Source organism: Arvicola amphibius, chromosome 9, assembly GCF_903992535.2.
Source record: "Arvicola amphibius chromosome 9, mArvAmp1.2, whole genome shotgun sequence".
In the NCBI taxonomy this organism is placed as follows: domain Eukaryota; kingdom Metazoa; phylum Chordata; class Mammalia; order Rodentia; family Cricetidae; genus Arvicola; species Arvicola amphibius.
This window is the reverse complement of record NC_052055.2, coordinates 101,861,460-101,880,683: the sequence shown is the minus strand read 5'-3', so window position 1 is coordinate 101,880,683 and position 19,224 is coordinate 101,861,460. Positions and strand designations below refer to the sequence as shown.

The 19,224-nt window shown below is 45.5% G+C and overlaps 1 protein-coding gene across 3 annotated transcripts in view; it reads right to left on the bottom strand.

The window, feature by feature from the left end:
• Micu1 (mitochondrial calcium uptake 1) overlaps positions 1–19,224 on the bottom strand; it is a 146,054-nt gene that overhangs the window by 57,318 nt on the left and 69,512 nt on the right. For all 3 annotated transcript variants that reach the window (XM_038343014.1, XM_038343016.1, XM_038343015.1), the window contains 2 exons: positions 6,580–6,662; positions 5,369–5,566 (listed from right to left, as the gene is read on the bottom strand). In XM_038343014.1, the coding sequence (XP_038198942.1) occupies positions 5,369–5,566; positions 6,580–6,662 (281 nt within the window). The remainder of the gene's footprint in view (positions 1–5,368; positions 5,567–6,579; positions 6,663–19,224) is intronic.

The following is a 19,224-nucleotide window of genomic DNA, read 5'->3' as shown; positions in this document are numbered from 1 at the left end:
TGCTGGTAACTGACACGCATGCCTCCTGAGGCACCACAGTGTGACCGGTTGGCTATGCAGCATCTACACAGACCCACAACCTTTTCCCCCAGTTTTTTTGTTGTAGATTCTAGTTACAGTCTTTATTCTTGTATAAATTAGTTTTTACTCCTCTCTGACATGACAGCTCCTTCCCCCCAAATTAAAATTAACCATAATCTTTCAAAGAATTTTCTACCTTTCACTTTGATTGACACTTTTCTTTCTTCAAGAAATCAATGAATATATTAACTTGAATTCGACTTGGCACCTGTCTCCAGGGAACTGAACTCACTGGCTTCTGGTAGCCTTAGATGGAGTTTTTAACCTAAAAAAAGTTTTAAGAAAGCAACTTTGCATTTTTACATCGCTTCTTTAAAGCCACGTTTTTGTTGCTACTGTTCTCTTTCTCTTTCTCTAATTCAATTTTATTTTATGTGATGGGTTGTTTGCTTACAGGTATATCAGTGTACTATTTGTTTGGTTGTTGCCCTTGGAGGCTAGAAGAGGGTGTCGGATCCCCTGGAACGGGAGCTAGGATGTGGACAGTTGTGAGCTGCCATGTGGGTGCTGGGAACTGAGCCCAGGTCCTCTGGAAGAGGAACCAGTACTCTTAACCTGAGCCATCTCCAGTGGATTGGTGTTCTCAATAGAAAGGAGGTAGAAAGGAACAGATGTCAACAGAATTTAAGAGCATCAAACATTTCAGAGTTTAATCAGCTAATTATTTCTCAGGACTACGGAGCCAGTCTAGGTAATAGCTCACAAACAGCAGACAACAGGGTATTTCTTCTCAGTTTTAAGAGTGGTCCTGGGTAGCCAGGGGCCAGGAAAATGGATTGTTGGAGAAGGCAGAATAGTAGAACTTTGATCTTTTTCTGCCCTTAGAATCCAAATGTTTTGAGTCCCACAGAAACCCTAGCATAGGATAAAAGAAAAATAAATAAATGAAAACAAAGTCATGAGCAAAAATAGCTCAGTCTGAAGGTAAGCATGGCATGCACCTGGCGTGGAATCCTGATGCTACCACAAGGTGCTATGACTTCCACCTCTTGGAGTTTCGGCTTCTACACCTATGATCTGGTTACAGCTACCAACTCGAACAGAGCTGTTGAGAATTAAAAAGGGTTGGCTGGGCACAGGGGTGCATGGTTTGAATCCCAACACTCAGGAGGCAGCAGCGCGCCCATCTCTGGGAGTTCCTAGCTAGCCAAGGATACACGAAGAGAACCTGTCTCAAAACAAGTTAATACACACAAAGGGCCTGGGCCAGAGCAGGCGTTTAGCTCACAGACTTCTCCTCCTCTCAGCCTTCTGGAAAAGCACAGTGACGAAAGTAACACTTCTTTACTTTCAAAACTGCTGTTCTGAGGAAAAGGCAGAGAGGACCAGCTAAACGGACTCGTAAATCTCCTTGATCTCAAGTTTTAAAGGAGAGAAGCCATGAAATAAACAAGTAAGAGGCAGAAAGAAGGATGGAATTATAAAGTTCATAGCAAAGGTATTGAGATTTATTAATCATTTCCATTTGCCTCTTAGTGTGACGAGGAGATTTTATTTCATGCTCAGTGAAGGGAGAAATCACCCAAACTTTGAAAAAGGAAATTAAAAGTGTTTCAGACAAACACAAATTGCTGTTGTTTCCAGATGTCTTCTCAGAAAATGATTCCACAATCAAATAAAAGCTTTTTGGACTTTCTGTTGGGATGGTTGTGCCGCTGACTATGACCTGCCCAAGGCCACTGGCACACGGAGCACACAAACCACACAAAACAACAGTAGACACCATGGCAGAGACCCCGAGAGTAACTAACCCATCACGGTCAGGAAGGTATGGGAGTGAAGTTTTAGCCAGGGCCTCTTAGTGCCAGAGCCAATGGTGTGCCGGCTGGTCACACTTCCTCAAAGGGATGCATATCTAGCCGGCTAGTTACACTTCCTCAACCTCAAAGGGATACATATCTAGCCAGCTAGTTACACTTCTTCAAAGGGACACATAAACACAGCACTGATGGGTGAAAGCTTGCTAAAGAAAGCGGTAGAAACAGAGGCCTTTCGTCACCAGGCCGCATCATCATGTGGGAAGAATGAATTCAGGGTGAATAGCTATTTACACAACACTTAATATTAATATTAATCTGCCCCCCTCAATAAAAAGGATCTATTGGCTTCCTCATATGAAGACCTTCTAACTAGAAAATAGGAACTACCTTGGCATTTCCTGGCCCAAAGCCTATAAATAATCCTAAGTCAATAGAGATGTCCAAGACAATAGAGATTCACCTGCCTCTGCCTCCCAAGTGCTAGGTTAAAGGCATGTGCCACTACCGCCTGGTTTTTCTGTATGTTTTTATCCCAATGCCAATTAACATATTAGCGGGCTTTCAGTTCTATTGTGCCCTAGAATGAAAGTTCAGAGTCCTGGGCTCTGCCTCTTTAGACTCCCATTTGTGTTTCTAGGAACGTTCAGCTAAATTCTGGTCTGGCAGTCACCTGCCCTGCCCTCTGGGTTTGTATTGTTCTTTCAAGTTTGTGTACCCATATTTGGATCTTTATCCTGTTACTGAATTTTAGAGATCTGTATACTGTGTTGAATTATGATTATAAAGCTAAGAAATTAAGTTCTTTAATTGCCAGATATTCTGATGTTTGTAAAGACTAGTGTGGTGTGCATTCCATGGATCTAGTTATAGGATGTAAAGTCCAGATCACACAAAGTCTTATACAAAATGGGGTCTACTACTTTCTTCTTTATGCAGAATAGACTGAAACATTTCAGTTAGAACACAAATTTCATGAAGGTACAGCATGATGCATATGAATATATATGCACATACAAGCTATATATAGTTGTAGCATCTCTAGTATATATATTTTAGACATAAAAACACACAGTTCAATGTAAACTTCCATCCTAAGATATCTCATTACACACATGCAGATATCCCAAAATACAAAAAGAAAAGTAAATTAGAAGTCCAAACCACCATTGTTGCCAAACATTTGGATAACGGATGCTCAAGCTGTGCTAACACAAGCATTTGCACACAGCTGAGTCCTAAGGCTTAAAGGACTAGTTTTGTCTATTCTGAGAAGTTCCAGTTCAAACTCCATTATTTCAAAGTTCCCGTGGCATGGGAAGTGGCAAAAACCGGAGTACTGAGTTGTTTTTGGAAGACACTCCTCTATGTACAACTAAAGAAAGCAAAATGTTGCTGGGATGGTGGCGCACACCTTCAGTGCCGGCACTGGCGAGGCAGAGGCAGAGGCAGGAGGAACTTTGTGACTGAGGCCAGCTTGGTCTACAGAGTGAGTTCCAGGTCAGTCACAATTACATGGTGAGACCTTCTCTCAAAAATGAATGAATGAATAAATAAAGCAAAATGGCACCTAACTGGAATACTATGGGCTGGAGAAATGGTTCAGAGGGTAAAGGCTCCTGCCACCAAGCCTGCTGACCTGAGGAAGGCCCCTGAGATACATGTGGTGTTTTGAAAGAAAATCAGTGACTCTCATATGCTGTCCTCTGGTCCTCAGCCCCACAGATACAGTTATAAAAATTAAAAACTGAGGTAGTATTATTAATTTTCTGGTTAAATGAGAGCTGAGTATGTAATTTGCTTCAATTGTTGTTAAGATCTTTTCAGCGGTTTACTTTGTTCCTCTGCATGCAGTGGGGAAGAGCCTTTGCAGCCTAAGACTCGGCTACTTCTACTGCTTTCTAAGTCTTGTGCGTTCTTCTTCAGCGCAAAGGAGTTAGGATGGGTGAGAGCAGTTCTGCTACTGCTCCGTGGACCTTTAACACAGGTGCCACACATGTTAGTTATTGCAGGCCTCCGTAAGAAGTGCTGGGTGACTGCAGAAATCTATTCTAGGGCCCTGTGTAGCTCAGGATGACCTTCAAATGTAGCTAAGGATTGCCTTGAATTTCTGACCCTCCTGTCTCAGCATCCTGAAGGATAGAATTACAGGGGTTCCTCACTAAGTCCAGCTTGGTGTTTTCTTTTTTGAGGTAGGGTCTCACAATGTAGACCAATCAGGTCTGAAACTCATTATGTAGCCTAGGCTGGTCTCACGCTCATGGCAATCCTCCTGCCTCAGTTTCCTAAGTGCTAGGATTATAGGTGTGCATCACGACCAGCAATGATTATTCTTTAGATCACTTAAAAATGAGCACAATAATAAATTTTAAAGCTTGATCTAATATTTTATTCATCCTCCTATTCTTTCTCTCAGATCCTGAGTATCAGACAGCATTCTTTTAGATACCTGGAATTAGCCTGTGATTTTGCAAACTGTCATAAGTGAGTAAGGTGGGGATGGGAAATCAGAGGAATGGGAAAATCAGGGTGCAGAGAAGAAACAGACAGGGTTTAAAATGAAGCAGTACCGTTCTTTTCATGAGCTTTTAATGGCCATCATTTAGTATTTTGAAATTTTAAATAATATTAAAGCAGGGCTTAGGTTGGAAAAAGGAGATTGTAAAGGAATTTTTAAAAGTCAGGACTTTGTGTCACTAGACAAAAAGCATGTACAGAAGGTGTTTGATGAACGCTGTGAATAGAATCAATAGCCCCAAACCCAAACCCACTTGGTTAAGACACACTGTGAAAACATCAGCACTCTTATGGCGGTTGTCTGGGGCCTAACAGCACGACTGACTACATTTTGATGGAAAAATGAGCTTGTAAATCTCCAAGCACAGTGAGACACTTCTGCAAGTCTCAGCACGGAGATCTTCATTCTGACTTTCTGTGTTTCCAGCTGTTACCATCCATGCAAACTTCCCTAGAAAGGGCTATTTATTATCCCATCTCCTCTCTACATTCTGGTGCCTTCCACCTAACAAACATAAAACTGGAAAACATGTTTAGGGGTAGGAATGCTCCGACCCCCAAATTTCTTCCTCCTTAAATGGGGAATTCAAAGACAACTAAGATTTATAATTCTTTTATTTTTGTTTAAGCCCTAGAACCATACGATTCCCATGACAATTCCTGCAGAATATGTCATTTCCCATATGCTCCTGGCTCACAGACCCACCCTAAGGCTTAGACCCATCAGTTTTCATGGCTGGAGAGAGAGACTGCAAGAAAGCCTCAAGCACAGGCATGGAGGGCCACCTAGTCTAGGCAACACCTTCCTCCAGCTTCAGCCCCTGACCCCCTGACCCCGAGGCTCCATGTGCACACGGAGGGTCACCTAGTGCAGGCATCGCCTACCTCCAGCTTCAGCCCCTGACCCCGAGGCTCCATGTGCACACGGAGGGTCACCCAGCTTCAGCCCCTGACCCCCTGACCCCGAGGCTCCATGTGCACACGGAGGGTCACCTAGTGCAGGCAATGCCTACCTCCAGCTTCAGAACATCATGCTGAAGTTTCCGCTGAAACTCCAGGAAGTTTTTGATGGTGAGTTTCCCTTTGAGATCTGCTCCAAAAAAGTAGGTCGTGAGGGCTGAACACAAGCCAGACTTGAGGGTGTTCCCAGTAGTGGGGCGATCTCTGTGCCGCATGCCCATGCTCGTCTGGGAGCGAATGATGCTCTGAACCTACAACAGGATCACATCGTCACCCGAGACTCATGGCAGTGAAGCACAAGGGAGATTACAGCTGCACAACGCGACAGTCTCGGGCACTGTGCCCTGTGATCCCCATTCCCTAGCTGAAGAGACCGAGGCGCATCCACACAGCTGAGCAGTGGCAGCAAGGAGGAGAGCCTGGGTTCTGACTCAGGAAGCCTGGACCGTTCACGACTGGAAGCCTCCTGGAGGACTTGTCTTCAGGAAAAGAGGACTTGTTTTGGGGTGGGGGTGGGGTGCAGAACCTCTCCTACAAGCAGGGCAGTCATCCTCACAATAACATTGTATCTTAGTAGGTTTTAACACCCCACACTTCTACTCTCTAGATGGGATGTACAAAAATTCTTTTTTTTTTTTTTTCGAGACAGGGTTTCTCTGTAGCTTCTTAGAGCCTGTCCTGGAACTAGCTCTTGTAGACCAGGCTGGCCTCGAACTCACAGAGATCCGCCTGCCTCTGCCTCCCGAGTGCTGGGATTAAAGGTGTGTGCCACCACCGCCCGGCTAAAAATTCTTTTGTTTTAAATGATTTTATATGTATGGGTGTTTGACCTGTATATATGCTGGTGTACCACGTGTGTGACTGGCGCCCAGGGAGGCCAGAAGAGGGTCTTGGGATCCCCAAGGATGGGGTTACAGATGGTGAAGAACCACCATGTGGATGGTAGGAAATGAACCCAGGTCCTCTGGAAGACAATCCCGTGCTCTTAACCACTGAGCCGTCTCTCCAGCCCTATCTGCAAATTCTTAACATCTAAGTATTTCAGAGTGACTTATCACATACAGAGTGGGTATAAAATACGGGAATGCAGGGAATCTGTTCAATCTTTGCGAAGGGATCGTTTTGAGGACTGGTAAGAGTGGCCTCCACATGCAGAGGAGTTTTCTTAGTAAGACTGTGGCTGTCTCTGCTCTCACCCAGCCGACACTCAGAGCTCACCCCCACTGGCTAAGAAATGCCAACAAAGGAAGCTGGTGCCACTTGCCTGCTCAAACTCCTCCATGTCTACTTCTCCATCTCCATTCAAGTCGAACATCTTGAAAGCAATTTCAAAATTTCTCTGAGGAGCTACAAGTAGAAAAAGAGCAAAGGAGGATAATAGAAAGAATACATTGGTCAAAACACAAACCACTTCAGAAAAACGGCTTAGCATGAAAATAATACCCAAGCCATAGAGCGACAATGTCTAGATCAAGGGTTAGCTCCTTGAAACTCCGGAAGGGGCTTGTGGTCAGTAAAGACAGCAGGTGCCTGTTTTTGTATTTTGACTTTTTACTTTTTTTTCTTTTTCTTTAGTTTTTCAAGACAGGGTTTCTCTGTAGCTTTGGAGTCTGTCCTGGAACTAGCTCTTGTAGACCAGGCTGGCCTTGAACTCATAGAGATCCGCCTGCCTCTGCCTCCTGAGTGCTGGGATTAAAGGCGTGCGCCACCACTGTCCAGCTGCCTTTTTACATTTGTTTTAAATGATCATTTTATATGTATAGGTGTTTTGCCTGCATATATGTCTGTATAGAGCAGTGGTGCCCGTGGAGGCCAGAAGAGGGTATTGGATTCCCTGGGGCTGGAGTTACAGCTGGTTGTGAGCTGCCATGTGGGTGCTGGGAATCAAACCTGGGTCCTCTTCAAGAACAGCTGGTGTTCTTAACTACTGGCCGTCTCTCCTGCCCCTGAGCCCCTCTTCTTAAATACTTCAGCTTTGCCTTTCAGAGTGTCCCTCTATTGCTGCATGATACTCTTTCCCTCCTTTGGTTGTTACTGGTTACGCATGCCGAGCATGCACAGCAAGTGTTTTGAAGACAATATTGTTTACTGAGTGGAGGAAGCCTGTCTGCGATGAGACATCCTGCGGCAAGGCAAGAACATCAGCGTCTGGACTTCTGCTCCTGCCTTTAAACACGCTGGCTTTCTGCTCTGGTTTTCTAAGGGTCTGCACTGTTCTACATACATCACTTTGCTGTGAGGTGTCTTTCTGCTCCCATCAGTGCGTTTCCTCATTATCCCTGCTACTGGGAGGACAGAAAGGCATTCTGTAAGCCATTTAGCCCCTGCTCCAACATGCCAGCTGCACACACAAATTACTAAGTGGAGCATCCTTAAATGTTGAAGCTTAAACAAAAAGATAAAAATACACAAAGCTTGAAATACTCATTCCCTTAAGTGAGTGATGGAAGTTCCTCCCTCAGTCTTCAGTGTTCCAGAAACAATCAAAACACAATTAATATACTTCAGGTGTCGTAATGAAACAGAAATTAATGGCTGTTTTCCTTCACGCTATTAAGTTTTCTGGTAAAGAGAACTAAGATATTTACCCCCCTTCCTTTTATGCTTCCAACTTACAGAGCTTTAGAGACAAAAACAAAGCAAGTGTCCTATCTGTCCTAATACCACGGAATAAATGTCCAGTTATCATTTTTACCAAAAAACCAAACCCATCAAACGCAAGGATTATTCACAAAGAAGCATGTATGATGGATGGGCGTGTACATGCATGACCAAAGAGTCCAAAGCCCGCTGTGAGTCCATCGACAGCAGTAGTTCCTGGCTGCCCGTTCTCCTTTCAGCTAGTCGGCTGCCTAGAAAGTTCCTGGCTTCAGCTGCCATGGGGAATCTGTGCCTTTCATCTTCCAATTATCTGTTTCACTTGATGCTGTTTTTTGGTCCTCTTGCCTCAACCTCCCCAGTGCACCACCATCCCTGGTTCATACCCACTCTTTAGGCTACAACTACAACTGCTGGGAAGGACAGTGCTTGGAGAATTTTATCTTTATGTTTATTGGTCCTTCCTTCCTTCCTTCCTTCCTTCCTTCCTTCCTTCCTTCCTTCCTTCCTTCCTTCCTTCCGTGTTTTTGAGACAGTTTCTCTGTGTATCCTTGGTTGTCTAGGAACTTGCTCTGTAGACCAGGCTAATCAAACTCACAGATCTGCCCGCCTCTGCTTCACAGGTGTTGGGATTTACAGGCATGTGCCACCAGCGGTTGACTACTTTTGTCTAATCTTCTGGTTTCTTTTGAGGTAGGGTTTCTTTGTGTAGCCCTGGCTGTTTTAGAACTAGCTCCGTTCACCAGGCTGGCCTCAAACTCACAGAGATCTGCCTGCCTCTGCCTCACAAGTGCTAGGACTAAAGGAACGAATGCACCCACTTGGCTCTGCCTAATCTTCTACCAAGATGTTAGCGTACATCGATATTTATTTATTTATCAATTTATTTATTGAAACAGGGTTTCATCTTGTAGTCCTGGCTGGCCTGAAATTCAGTATGTAGACCAGGCTGGTCTGAAACTTACATAGATCCACCTGCCTGCACTGGGATTAAAAGAAAGAGCCACCATGCCCAGCTTGAATCAAGTCTTAAGATGGACAATTTAATCTATTTATTGGTGAATTTTGTACCTAAAATCTCACAGGTTTAAAGAATAAAACAAAACAGAAGGAATCACAGAGATGGTTCAGCAGTTAAGAGCACTGGCTGCCTTTGAAGTGGGCCTGAGTTTCCTGCACCCACATGATGGCTCATAACTGTTTGTAACTCCGGTTCCAGGGGATATGGCTTCCTTTTCTAGCTCTTCTAGAACATGGCTTGTATACAGTGTATGGACATACAAAGAAGTAAAACACACATACACATAAAATTAAAAACAACAAACATACAAAAAGAAAGAAAAACCCAACCCCCCCAAAATGACTGGTCAGGGTTTGCCGGCCCTGAGAGTGGTCCAGGCTGCGGGCTGCTGGGGGTGGATGCAGAATGGCTCTGCTGTGTATTGTGAAAGATGCAGAAGGTGGCTTTGATCACTAGAGCGAGCAGTGACATTGGGCTAGCCTTCTGCAAATGGCTTTGGACTAGCCTTGTGCAAGTGGCTGCTGGTGGCAGACCATGAGCTTCACCTGGGTTTGGTCAAGAGGAGTAAAACCTGAGTAAAGCCGGAAATGTTCCTGATGTCCCACTGGCCTCTGACCCCTCTGCCAAGGTCAGCAACCTGCAGTCTGTGGTTGGGGTACAAAGGAAGTGAGGCAAGGTTTCAGATTAAACCATTTCTATCTGGATGCTGGGGTCATGCCTAACCCCAGCTAAATATCAAAACACTTTTCTCTGTCTTCTTCTCAAGAAATGTGATTCTTATGTTTTCACTCCAATGGCTGAAGGACAATTGACCCAGAATGACAAAGTCATTATTGATGGGTTCCAGGAGGTGTTTGAAACCAGTCTTTGGCCACTTTAATCCTGATTCGTGAGCGGAAACCTCTTCTTTGTCACAGGGTCAGCCCCTCTCAGCTCTTCCGGACTTCCTCTCACAATGCAGACTCTAATTTCAGACTTGGGGACATCCAGCAGTGCAGAGGCCAGGTAGTAATTAAGTAACAAACAGGCTTTGGAAGTAATTATGTCAAGGCCTGAAAGATGGACGTGGACGAGAAGACACCGCTGAAAACTTTACCGAAACGTACGAGAACTGGAAAAGCATGCTGGAATCTGTAAAAGGAGACTGCTTTTCCATTTCCTGGCTGCTCAGAACCGAATAAACACACAGAAACTATATTCATTACAACACTGTTTGGCTAATAGCTTAGGCATATTCCTAGTTAGCTCTTATATCTTAAATTAACCCATTTCTATTAATCTGTGTATCATCATGAGTCTGTGGCCTACTGGTAAGGTAAGGTTCTGGCATCTTTCTCCTTTGGGAGCTACATAGTCTCTTAATCCTCCTACTCTCTCTCTCTATCCCTTCCAGCCTGGCTACCTTCTGCCCTGCCATAGGCCAAAGAAGCGTTATTCATTAGCTAATAAAAGCAACACATATATAGAAACACTTTCCACATGAAGGATTACCATTCAAAAACCAGGTCACTCGGGCTGATAATGGCAGTCTCCTGGACCTTATGTTCATCCCAGAGCCCGGGGCTTTCTATCATGCTAGATGATGCACATTTGTAGTTAAACATGAGCCATGAGCCTCTCTTTTCCTACCTTTCAGGATGACTTCCAAACCCTGTGATTGAGAGGGCAGGCGCACACACACACACACACACACACACACACACACACACACACACGCATATTTATGATGCACACATGAGAAAAGATTAGCAAAGTAGAAGTACCAGCTCAACACCCTCTTGAGTCGTAGCCTCTCACAGTCACTGGAGCGCCTCCTTACAGTGTCTGTTCCCTGGAGTCCAGCACATGGGACTTGAGTAACTGGGGCACAGGCACAACCTTAATTTTCTCTTAGCCCCAGCAGGAAGGGGAGCACTGCCTTTCTGAGTACGGTTCTGGAAGTTTCTCTCCTTTACAGTCATTTTCCTCTACCTCTTCCTTTATTTCCTTCCCCCAATGCTGCTTTGGCTAATCTTATGAGATTGGCAGAGTCTAAGTGGTCCCCACACGGCTGCCCATGCAGTCAATCCCAGGAGCAAAGCTTGGATGTGTCTGGGACACACACATTATTTCTTCTCTTTAAAAGCATTTTGCTTCTAATCAGTATGAGGTGTTGGGGCCAACAGTGAGCCTCTTTTGGCATTGAAACAAAATGATAAAGATGACTAGATATTTCTGTTATAAACACAGCCACTTTCCTGATTGAAATATATATAATAAAGTCAGCAAAATGTTATGTTAAAACAAAAACAGAAACAAAATCAATCAAATACCCAGAGGAATAATACTGAGGCTCAAACCAGTTACAAATCAAACCAGTTGACAGCCCCACAGCAGGCACACGGCAGATCTGGAATTGGTCCTAGGTCACCACTGGCTCCAGGCCTCTGAGTCTCAGGCTGTGAACAGTCAGAACACAGATCCACGCATCAGGAGCAGCGTATTCTTTTTATCCTGAGATAGAGACTGAGAGCTAGTGCCTTGTCGGTCTTTACAAAGCTCAGAGTTCAAGGTGCTCATCTCGGCGAGATAAACTCACAGAAACCCTGCAGAAGCGCTGCTTGGCAGGCTGGGCTTGGCCGTAGGAACACAGAGCCACAGGCAACATGAGACTCTTGGAGAGGTAGGCCACATCTTCCAGATTCTGCGATGAGCGACACCGCCCATTCTTCCCCGCGGTCCCACACTTGGCCTCGTTTCTGCGATGCCTAAGGGCTTAAGTAACAGTGGACAGCATGGAGACCCCAAACAGTGGCACAACTGGGCATTTACAAAGGATTTGTCTGTTGAAGGATGGGCTTCAAAAGAAGTCACCTTCAGAGCAGGTCACAGCAGCTCTTGTAGACGCTGACGGTGTGACGGCAGGGCCATGGAGAGGAGCGGTGAATCTGAAACGCCTGGAGGAGGCAGACATTCTAGAATTTAATGATGGGCTGAGCACAAAAAGGGATGGCAGCACGGCTGGCTTAGGTGACTGAGTAACTTATATGTTGCATAGATGAAGAAATAAAATACGTGTAGAAGAGGTGATGACATGAAATTGCTGCCATTGGGATCTGCCAAATTCAGGGGCTCATTCTGACGGAGATGGTGAGGAGAAAGGGCTGTAGGTGAGAAGGTCAGAGCTGGGAGTTGCTGGGGTATCACGTGGCTAGCTGCAAAGAGTCTCAGATGAAGCTGTCCCCCAAATAATTGAGGGGTACAGAGAAGGGCGTGGAAGGGGCAGAACATGGGAAGGAGCTGGTGTTTAAGGAGTGGGGAGATGGGAAAGCAGCAGCAGAGGAGAAACACCCCATCAGGAGGAATATGGGCCAATGAAGAGAAACCGGCCCAAGCCAGCTCAGCGTTCCCATGCACGCACCTGCCCATCTCCACTGCTTGCTCAGCAATATACAGTACTTGTAATTCTAGCTTTATCGTGGTCTTTTGAATTTTTTCATTACATTTATTTATTTTACACGGTGTGTGTGTGTGTCAGGAGTCGGTTCTTTCCTTCTGTTACGTGGGTTCTGGGGACTGAATGCAGTCATCAGTCTCGAGAGCAAGCACCTTCACCAGCTGAGCTATCCTGTCGGCCCCATTTTTTATATTTATTTAGAATGCATGTGTGTGCACACATGCACACGTTTGTGCATTAAAATACACATGTGGAAATCACAAGGGACAAATTTGTCAGCTGTCCACCCTGAGGGGCCCAGGGATTCAGGTCATGAGCTTGGTGACAAGTGCCCTATATGCTGAGCCCTCTTGATCTTGATGGTCCCATCGTCTTTTATTCTTACTGGCCTTTTAGTTGCATGAGGCATGGATACAACCATTTCAATGACTGAATGAGCTGTCGGTCTAATCATGGTTGATATTTCCTCCCACAACTAAGGTTAAACTCATTTTTATCAACAAAAGTACAAGTTCCTGTGACTTTCTGTCCTGCCTGTGTCCTCTGAAACCAGCATGGGCCATCTGTGGAGCTACTCCAAGGGCTTATTAAGGCATATGTGAGGACATACCAAGGCTGCACTGTTCCCTTGGGCACTACAGAGGTAAGCTGGACAGCCCACTGTCTTGTCCTGAAGCACGGATTCTAATTGTTCTTATTAATAAAAACTCGGAGTCAGCTATCAGGGGTGAAAGCTGAATGGTCACAGAAGCAGAGCGGCAGCCACTAGAGTTCTTACCTCTACCAGTGCTCTGACCAAATGGGTGATCCTGTCCCTATGAAATCTCAGCTGTGTCCTCAGACTGCTCTGAGCTCCTGTGTCTCTACATCCCTAGTGATGGGGTTAAGGGCACGTGATCTTACGTGCTGGGATCATCTTCACGTAAGCTCTGTTTCTTTTTTTAGACAGATTCAATCTTGTGTAGCCCAGGGTGGCCTTGAACTCACAGAGATCTGCTTGCCTCTGTCTCCCGAGTGCTGGGATCAAAGGTGTTTGCCACCACTGCCTAGACTTACTAGTGGCTTAGCTCTGCGCTCTGACCTTCAGGCAAGCTTTATTTGTTACAGCGTAAACAAAATATCACCACATTACCCATTCTCATTTGGGCCTCTCCAGCCCATCAGCATAGGTCCTGCCGAGAGGAATTCCCTTGGTCTGTTCAGTTTTCCACCGGCCACGTCAAAACATGTGAGACAAACAAGCCCCAAACCAGCGTGCTTTCAATATATGCTGTTGGGGAACTGTCCAGCAAACCTCCCTGCTTTCCTTTAAGTGTAGACTTCACAGTGATTTTAAAATCTAGCTGCTCTGTCAAGCTTCAGGGGTCCTAGGTTTATGGTAACTCAGAACCCCTGAGGGAGGCTTGGAGAGCCATTCTTTTGAACTTGAGTCTGCTCACAGAGTGAACATTGCAACTTTCTCTTCCAAAACAGCAGAACCCACTTCCTACATGATTTCTGTGGTCTAGCCATATGCTGGAAAGGATGAAAATGTGCATGACAATCTTTCACTGCTTGGCTGTGGAACTGGATCAGGTCTACTCTAGTTACAAATCCATTTTCGTGATTGTTTTATACCATCCCACAAATGATAGCAACAATGACAACCCTATACTACCCCTCAGCACATTTTAAACATTTTGAATCAGTAATTTAAAAAAAAAAAGCATCTTTGGTCTGCATGCACCAAGTCAAACAGACAGAAGGCTACTTCTCATGGTACATCTGCAGGAAATGCGCAAGGTGCGACCTCTGATCCCGGCTCTGCCTACAGCACAGTCCGGTGCTGCCTCAGGCTGCTGTTTGGTTACCGATGGAAAGATGAACAAAGCAACAGGCTGCACTCTAAGCAACTTGATCTTCAGTTGATTTGCTTCTCCAATCAGAGAGCTATTACCTGTACACATCTTTCCTGCTTGTAACGGACACTGTAAGATGTCATGAGGTAACCGATGTGCAGCAGGTGAGAATTCTGAGTCATGGAAACCTTAAGACCACGAACCTCCCGTTCAGCTCTGCCTCTCTGCTTTATTTCAACGGCTGATCCGACAGCCTCTGATTATTTAAATTAGAAGTTACCAGTCAAAACTTTTGAGACCCAAGCTCTGTTCACTACATTAATTAAATTTCCTACATAGAGTCCAAATCTACTGTGCAGATCTTGCAACCTAATGCAGTTTCATTTGCTAGAGAAATAAAAAACACACCTGTTTCTCATCTGGATGAATGCAAAACCACAGAACCATTATCCGGTCTCTACCGGGATTCTCAGACTTGCTTCTAGATCTTCAGCAACACAAGGGTCTATGGTGAAACACCTTGAATGGCCAGTGCCTCTCAGAAATCAACATTCTAAATACAGTCACTTCTGGACTCGACTCGCTTTCTAGAACAAGACTTCTCCTTTCTGTTTCTTTCTTTCTTTGAAAAATAATGGGCTAGATTATTACATGACATCCTGGTGTCTTGTGCTCTATAGGGTTGGGGAAGGCGGGACACTCTGAAAGAGGGACTGGGGGACCTGAGCTTGGTTCCCAACACCCACATCAGGCAGTTTACAAACACCTGTAACTCCAGGGCATCTGACATCTTTTTCTGGCCTCCATGAGCACTTACATACATGTGGCATATAAGTACACACAGACACATACAGACACATACACATACACACAGACACACACACAGACACACATACACACAGACACACACACATACACACACAGGCACACACACAGACACACACACAGACACACACACACAGACACACACACAAGCATTTAGAATCCCAGCATTCGGGAGGTAGAGGCAAGCAGATCACTGTGAGTTCAAGACCAGAGGGGTCTAGCAGAACAGACCAGCCAGGGCTATAGAGCAAAACCTGGCCTCAAAAATAAATAAATAGTAAACAATTTTTATAAGCTCTGTTAGGATTAGATTTTCTTTTTGCCCATTTTGAGGCAGCAGCATCTCTTTTCTTCTTCCTCCCTAATGTAAGCTGGCTCGGAACTTGCTGTGATGCCAGGTTGGCCTGGAACTTGAGATCCTACTGCTCTGCCTCTGGAGTGCTGGGATTCCAAACAAGCACCACCACCTCCGGCTTGAAGACTAGGTTTTCTGGACACTTCAGGAATTGGCTGAAGGATGCCTGGAGGAACTCTTTCTGTCCTTTATGAGCAGGGAGCCTTCCTCCACCAAGCGAGCCACAGCTGCGGTGCAGCACTGCCTTAGGATAGCGTGGGTTTCTGAAGAACGCTCGCCGAAATGCAAATATCCTCAGAATCATTTTCAAAGCAATTAAGCAGCAGCAGATGGATTTTCTTTTCATTGACCTTGGCTGGCTTGTTTCAGTCTGATTTTATTTCAGGAACACTTCATAGGTACTCTGAAAACCCATCGGGCTTTTTTTTTTTTCCTCAAAAGCAGGGACTCTGCGGGAAGGGGCCTGTGGGAGGGCTCTGCTGCTGGTGGGGAGGGGAGCAGCAGGGTCACTGATGTCTCCCTGCAATGCCTGCAAGAGCTTCAAAGGTACATTCCCAAATAATACCTCAGATTTCCTCTATCGAGGACAAGGTTAGGGTCTTCTTTCTTCCCTTGTCCTAAGTAAATCAGAAAGAGCACAGGCACCTGAGGAGCAATCTGGTTCTTTCCAGGCCTTGGAAGCAAGAATAAGTGAACTTTTAGAGAGCTCAGCTGGGTTCTGCTAAAGCCTAAGCCACCTGTGGAAGAGCCAGGAGCTGGCTCGGATCTCATTGGGTTGGTTCCTTGTCATCTAACCTGAAGGGCCAATGGCTCTGTCACTAGTGGTGCTGGGAGGATGCCTGGGTTCCAGTGTCACAGCATCTAAGAGTACCTCATCTCAGTGGCTGCCAACCTTCTGAGCACACCATCCAAATGATTATTTGGGGCTGTGCTATCCTAGGATCACTTAGAGAGTAATCACTTAGGAGCGACCTAAGGCAGGAGACGGAAGCAGCCATGGAAAGGATGGCCCAAGAACTTCAGAGGTGAATGGACTTGGCAGATAGTCACATTCTTTCCCAGAAGGTTCCGAGTCTAAGGCTGTCACCTGCAGGGTCATATTCAGGTAAAGGTGGCCAGTGTAGGGAAACTAAGTGATTCAATTGAGCTGTCCTAGTCCCAGAGTCTAACTTCTGTGCTAACCATGGTGATGAGGTCACCTACTGAGGATGCCTTGCTGTAAGGTTAGCGCAGTGATGAGGTCACCTACGCACTGTCGTAAGGGCAGGCACAGTGATGAGGTCACCCATGAGCTGCTGGTGCCATGATGAGGTCACCTACTGCGGAGGCCTTGCTTTAAGGGCTAGGGCTCAGCCCTACTTGGAAACTGGGACTGCATCCCACCTAGTAAGTAGCTTGCAATGCAATCTCTCCACCAGTCAGAAAGCTGTCAGATTTACATAGGACCCACCGTCTACTCATGGGCATCTCCCCCAAGCACCAGACCTAAACAAACATAAGGGCTAAGGTTCTCTGCCCAGTCAGTGCCTTAGACAGCCTGTGGGCTTGCCTCTTTGCTCTGCCACCTGTGCGGAGCTAACAAGGCTGCCAGAAGGGAGCATCATTCTCTGGAATGCTCGGTGCTCCTGTCCAGCAGTGAGCAAGCTGTGCCTGCAAGCTGAAGAGGGCTGTATGCTAAAGAGCAAAAGAAACCACCTGGGCTGTTTTGTTTAATGACCAGGTATCTGCACAGTTGTTATGTGCAGTTATGTGAAGATGCAGTCTTGAGGCAGGGGCCTGCTGTGTATCCTGGACTGGACTCAAACTTGCAATCCTCCTGCCTCAGCCTCCTAGTGTTGAGATTACAGGCATGCTTCATTGCACTTGGCCCCACTATCTGAACTGCACAGAAGGTTCATCACACTTCGGTGCACACACAAGTCCTGCCAGGATCCAGAATGCCCTGTCTATCCTGGGGCTCCCAAGGCTCTGGAACAGAGGAGTCGTTTTTAGGAACGGAGGCCGAGAAGAGGAAACTAAGAGACCCAGGCCTGGTCACCACGCCGAACACACAGCTGGAACAAGGACACGTGTGGCTTCCTGAGAGTCTGGAGAGGACCTACCCAGAGCATGCACGTAGAGGGTTTTCATCAGTGATGTAAGCTCCCATTAGCCTTGTCTGCCCCTGCTTCTGCATCCCTGCTTTCTCACTGGTCTTCCCAGCTCAGTTCCCTTCACCTCTGAGGATGGGAACATTCCAGACGGGTCTGCATGTGAGCATTCGCAGCACCATTATTGCCTAAGAAGACAGGAGCACTAGAGTTGACCTGCGTAGTTAGAAGGTGGGGCAGCCTCAACAGTATGAACAGTGGTGGCCTTCAGCAGGTGGCCAACGGCACTGTGACTTGATGCCTCAGGGAGGAGGAGCTCATGATGCTGGAGACCCCTACGGAGGAGAAACCAGCCTGTGACTCAGGGGTTGCCCTAGTTCCAGCTTGTCTGCTAGCCTTCCACCTCTGCTCACCCTGGTCTGAGAGCTGCAGGCCTGTGGGTCTGTGCACAAGGATGGAGAAGAGGACAGACATGTCATGGAGCTTTTCTGCTCCCAAGCCTAAGGCAGAGTTTGAATTGTGGTATACTCCACAACTCGTTCCTTCTGTGTAGGTGGGAACTGCTCGTTTGTTCTTGGCCGCCCAGACGGTAAATGATCACACAGAAACGATATCAATTACAACACTGCTTGGTCAATCACTTAGGCATATTGCTAGCTAGCTTTTATATTTTAAATTAACCCATTTTTATTATTTTATATTTTACCACGAGGCTCATGTTTACCGGTAAGGTTCTGGCGGGCGTCTTTCTTCTCTGGCAGCTACATGGCGTCTCCCTGATTCTGCCTTCTTTTCTCCTTTATCTCTGCTTGGAATTCCCACCTTGCTCTGTTCTTTGCTGCCATAGGCCCAAAGCAGCTTCTTTATTAACCAATGGTAATAAAACATATTCACAGCATACAGAAGGGAATCTCACATCACTTCTGGGCAGTCCTTTGCCATGGGTACTTTCTTCTAGAGCAGTGGTTCTCAACCTGTGGGTTGTGACCTCTTTGGAGGTTACATATCAGATATCCTGCATATCAGATACATTATAATTAAAAAAGTAGTAAAATTACAATTATGAAGTAGCAATAAAATAATTTTATGGTTGGGGGTTACTACAATATGAGGAACTGTATTAAAGGGTCACAGCATCAGGAAGGTTGAGAACCACTGATCTAGAACCTTAATTCAGTTTAAGTTTAAAAAGAAACCTGCAAATTTCCACTAAAGCCCATAAGGTACCCTAAATAAATGGACTTTTCTACTTTTCTACTACAACATGTTATCTAGAAGTTTTTTGACTATTCCACAAGTTGTAGGTTCTTAGCATTTAGTAATATGCCCAAGTAAGAGTAAACTAGATTGTTTTCTGGATGCGTTTGTTGTGGCCATACAGCTGTATATTCTCATTAACCACACTTAAGGGGAATGAGATCACATACTGTGAAATAGCATTATGTCATTAAAAACATCTCGTTTCTGGGATGGAAGATGGTTTAGCCAGTAGAATGCCTTCTATGAGTACATGCGCACACACGTGCGCGCGCGCACACACTCCATATTTATAATTTGAACAATAAAATAAGATTTTTTTGAGATAGGGTTTCTCTGTGTAGTTCTCACTGTCCTGGAACTCGCTCTATAGAACAGGCTGGCCAAAGTTTTGTTTCTAACTTTGAGAATATAGTAATTAGAAATTTCCTTAGTGAAGAAACAAGACTAAAAGTCCACCTGAAATACCTAAAGGTCACAACATGTGAA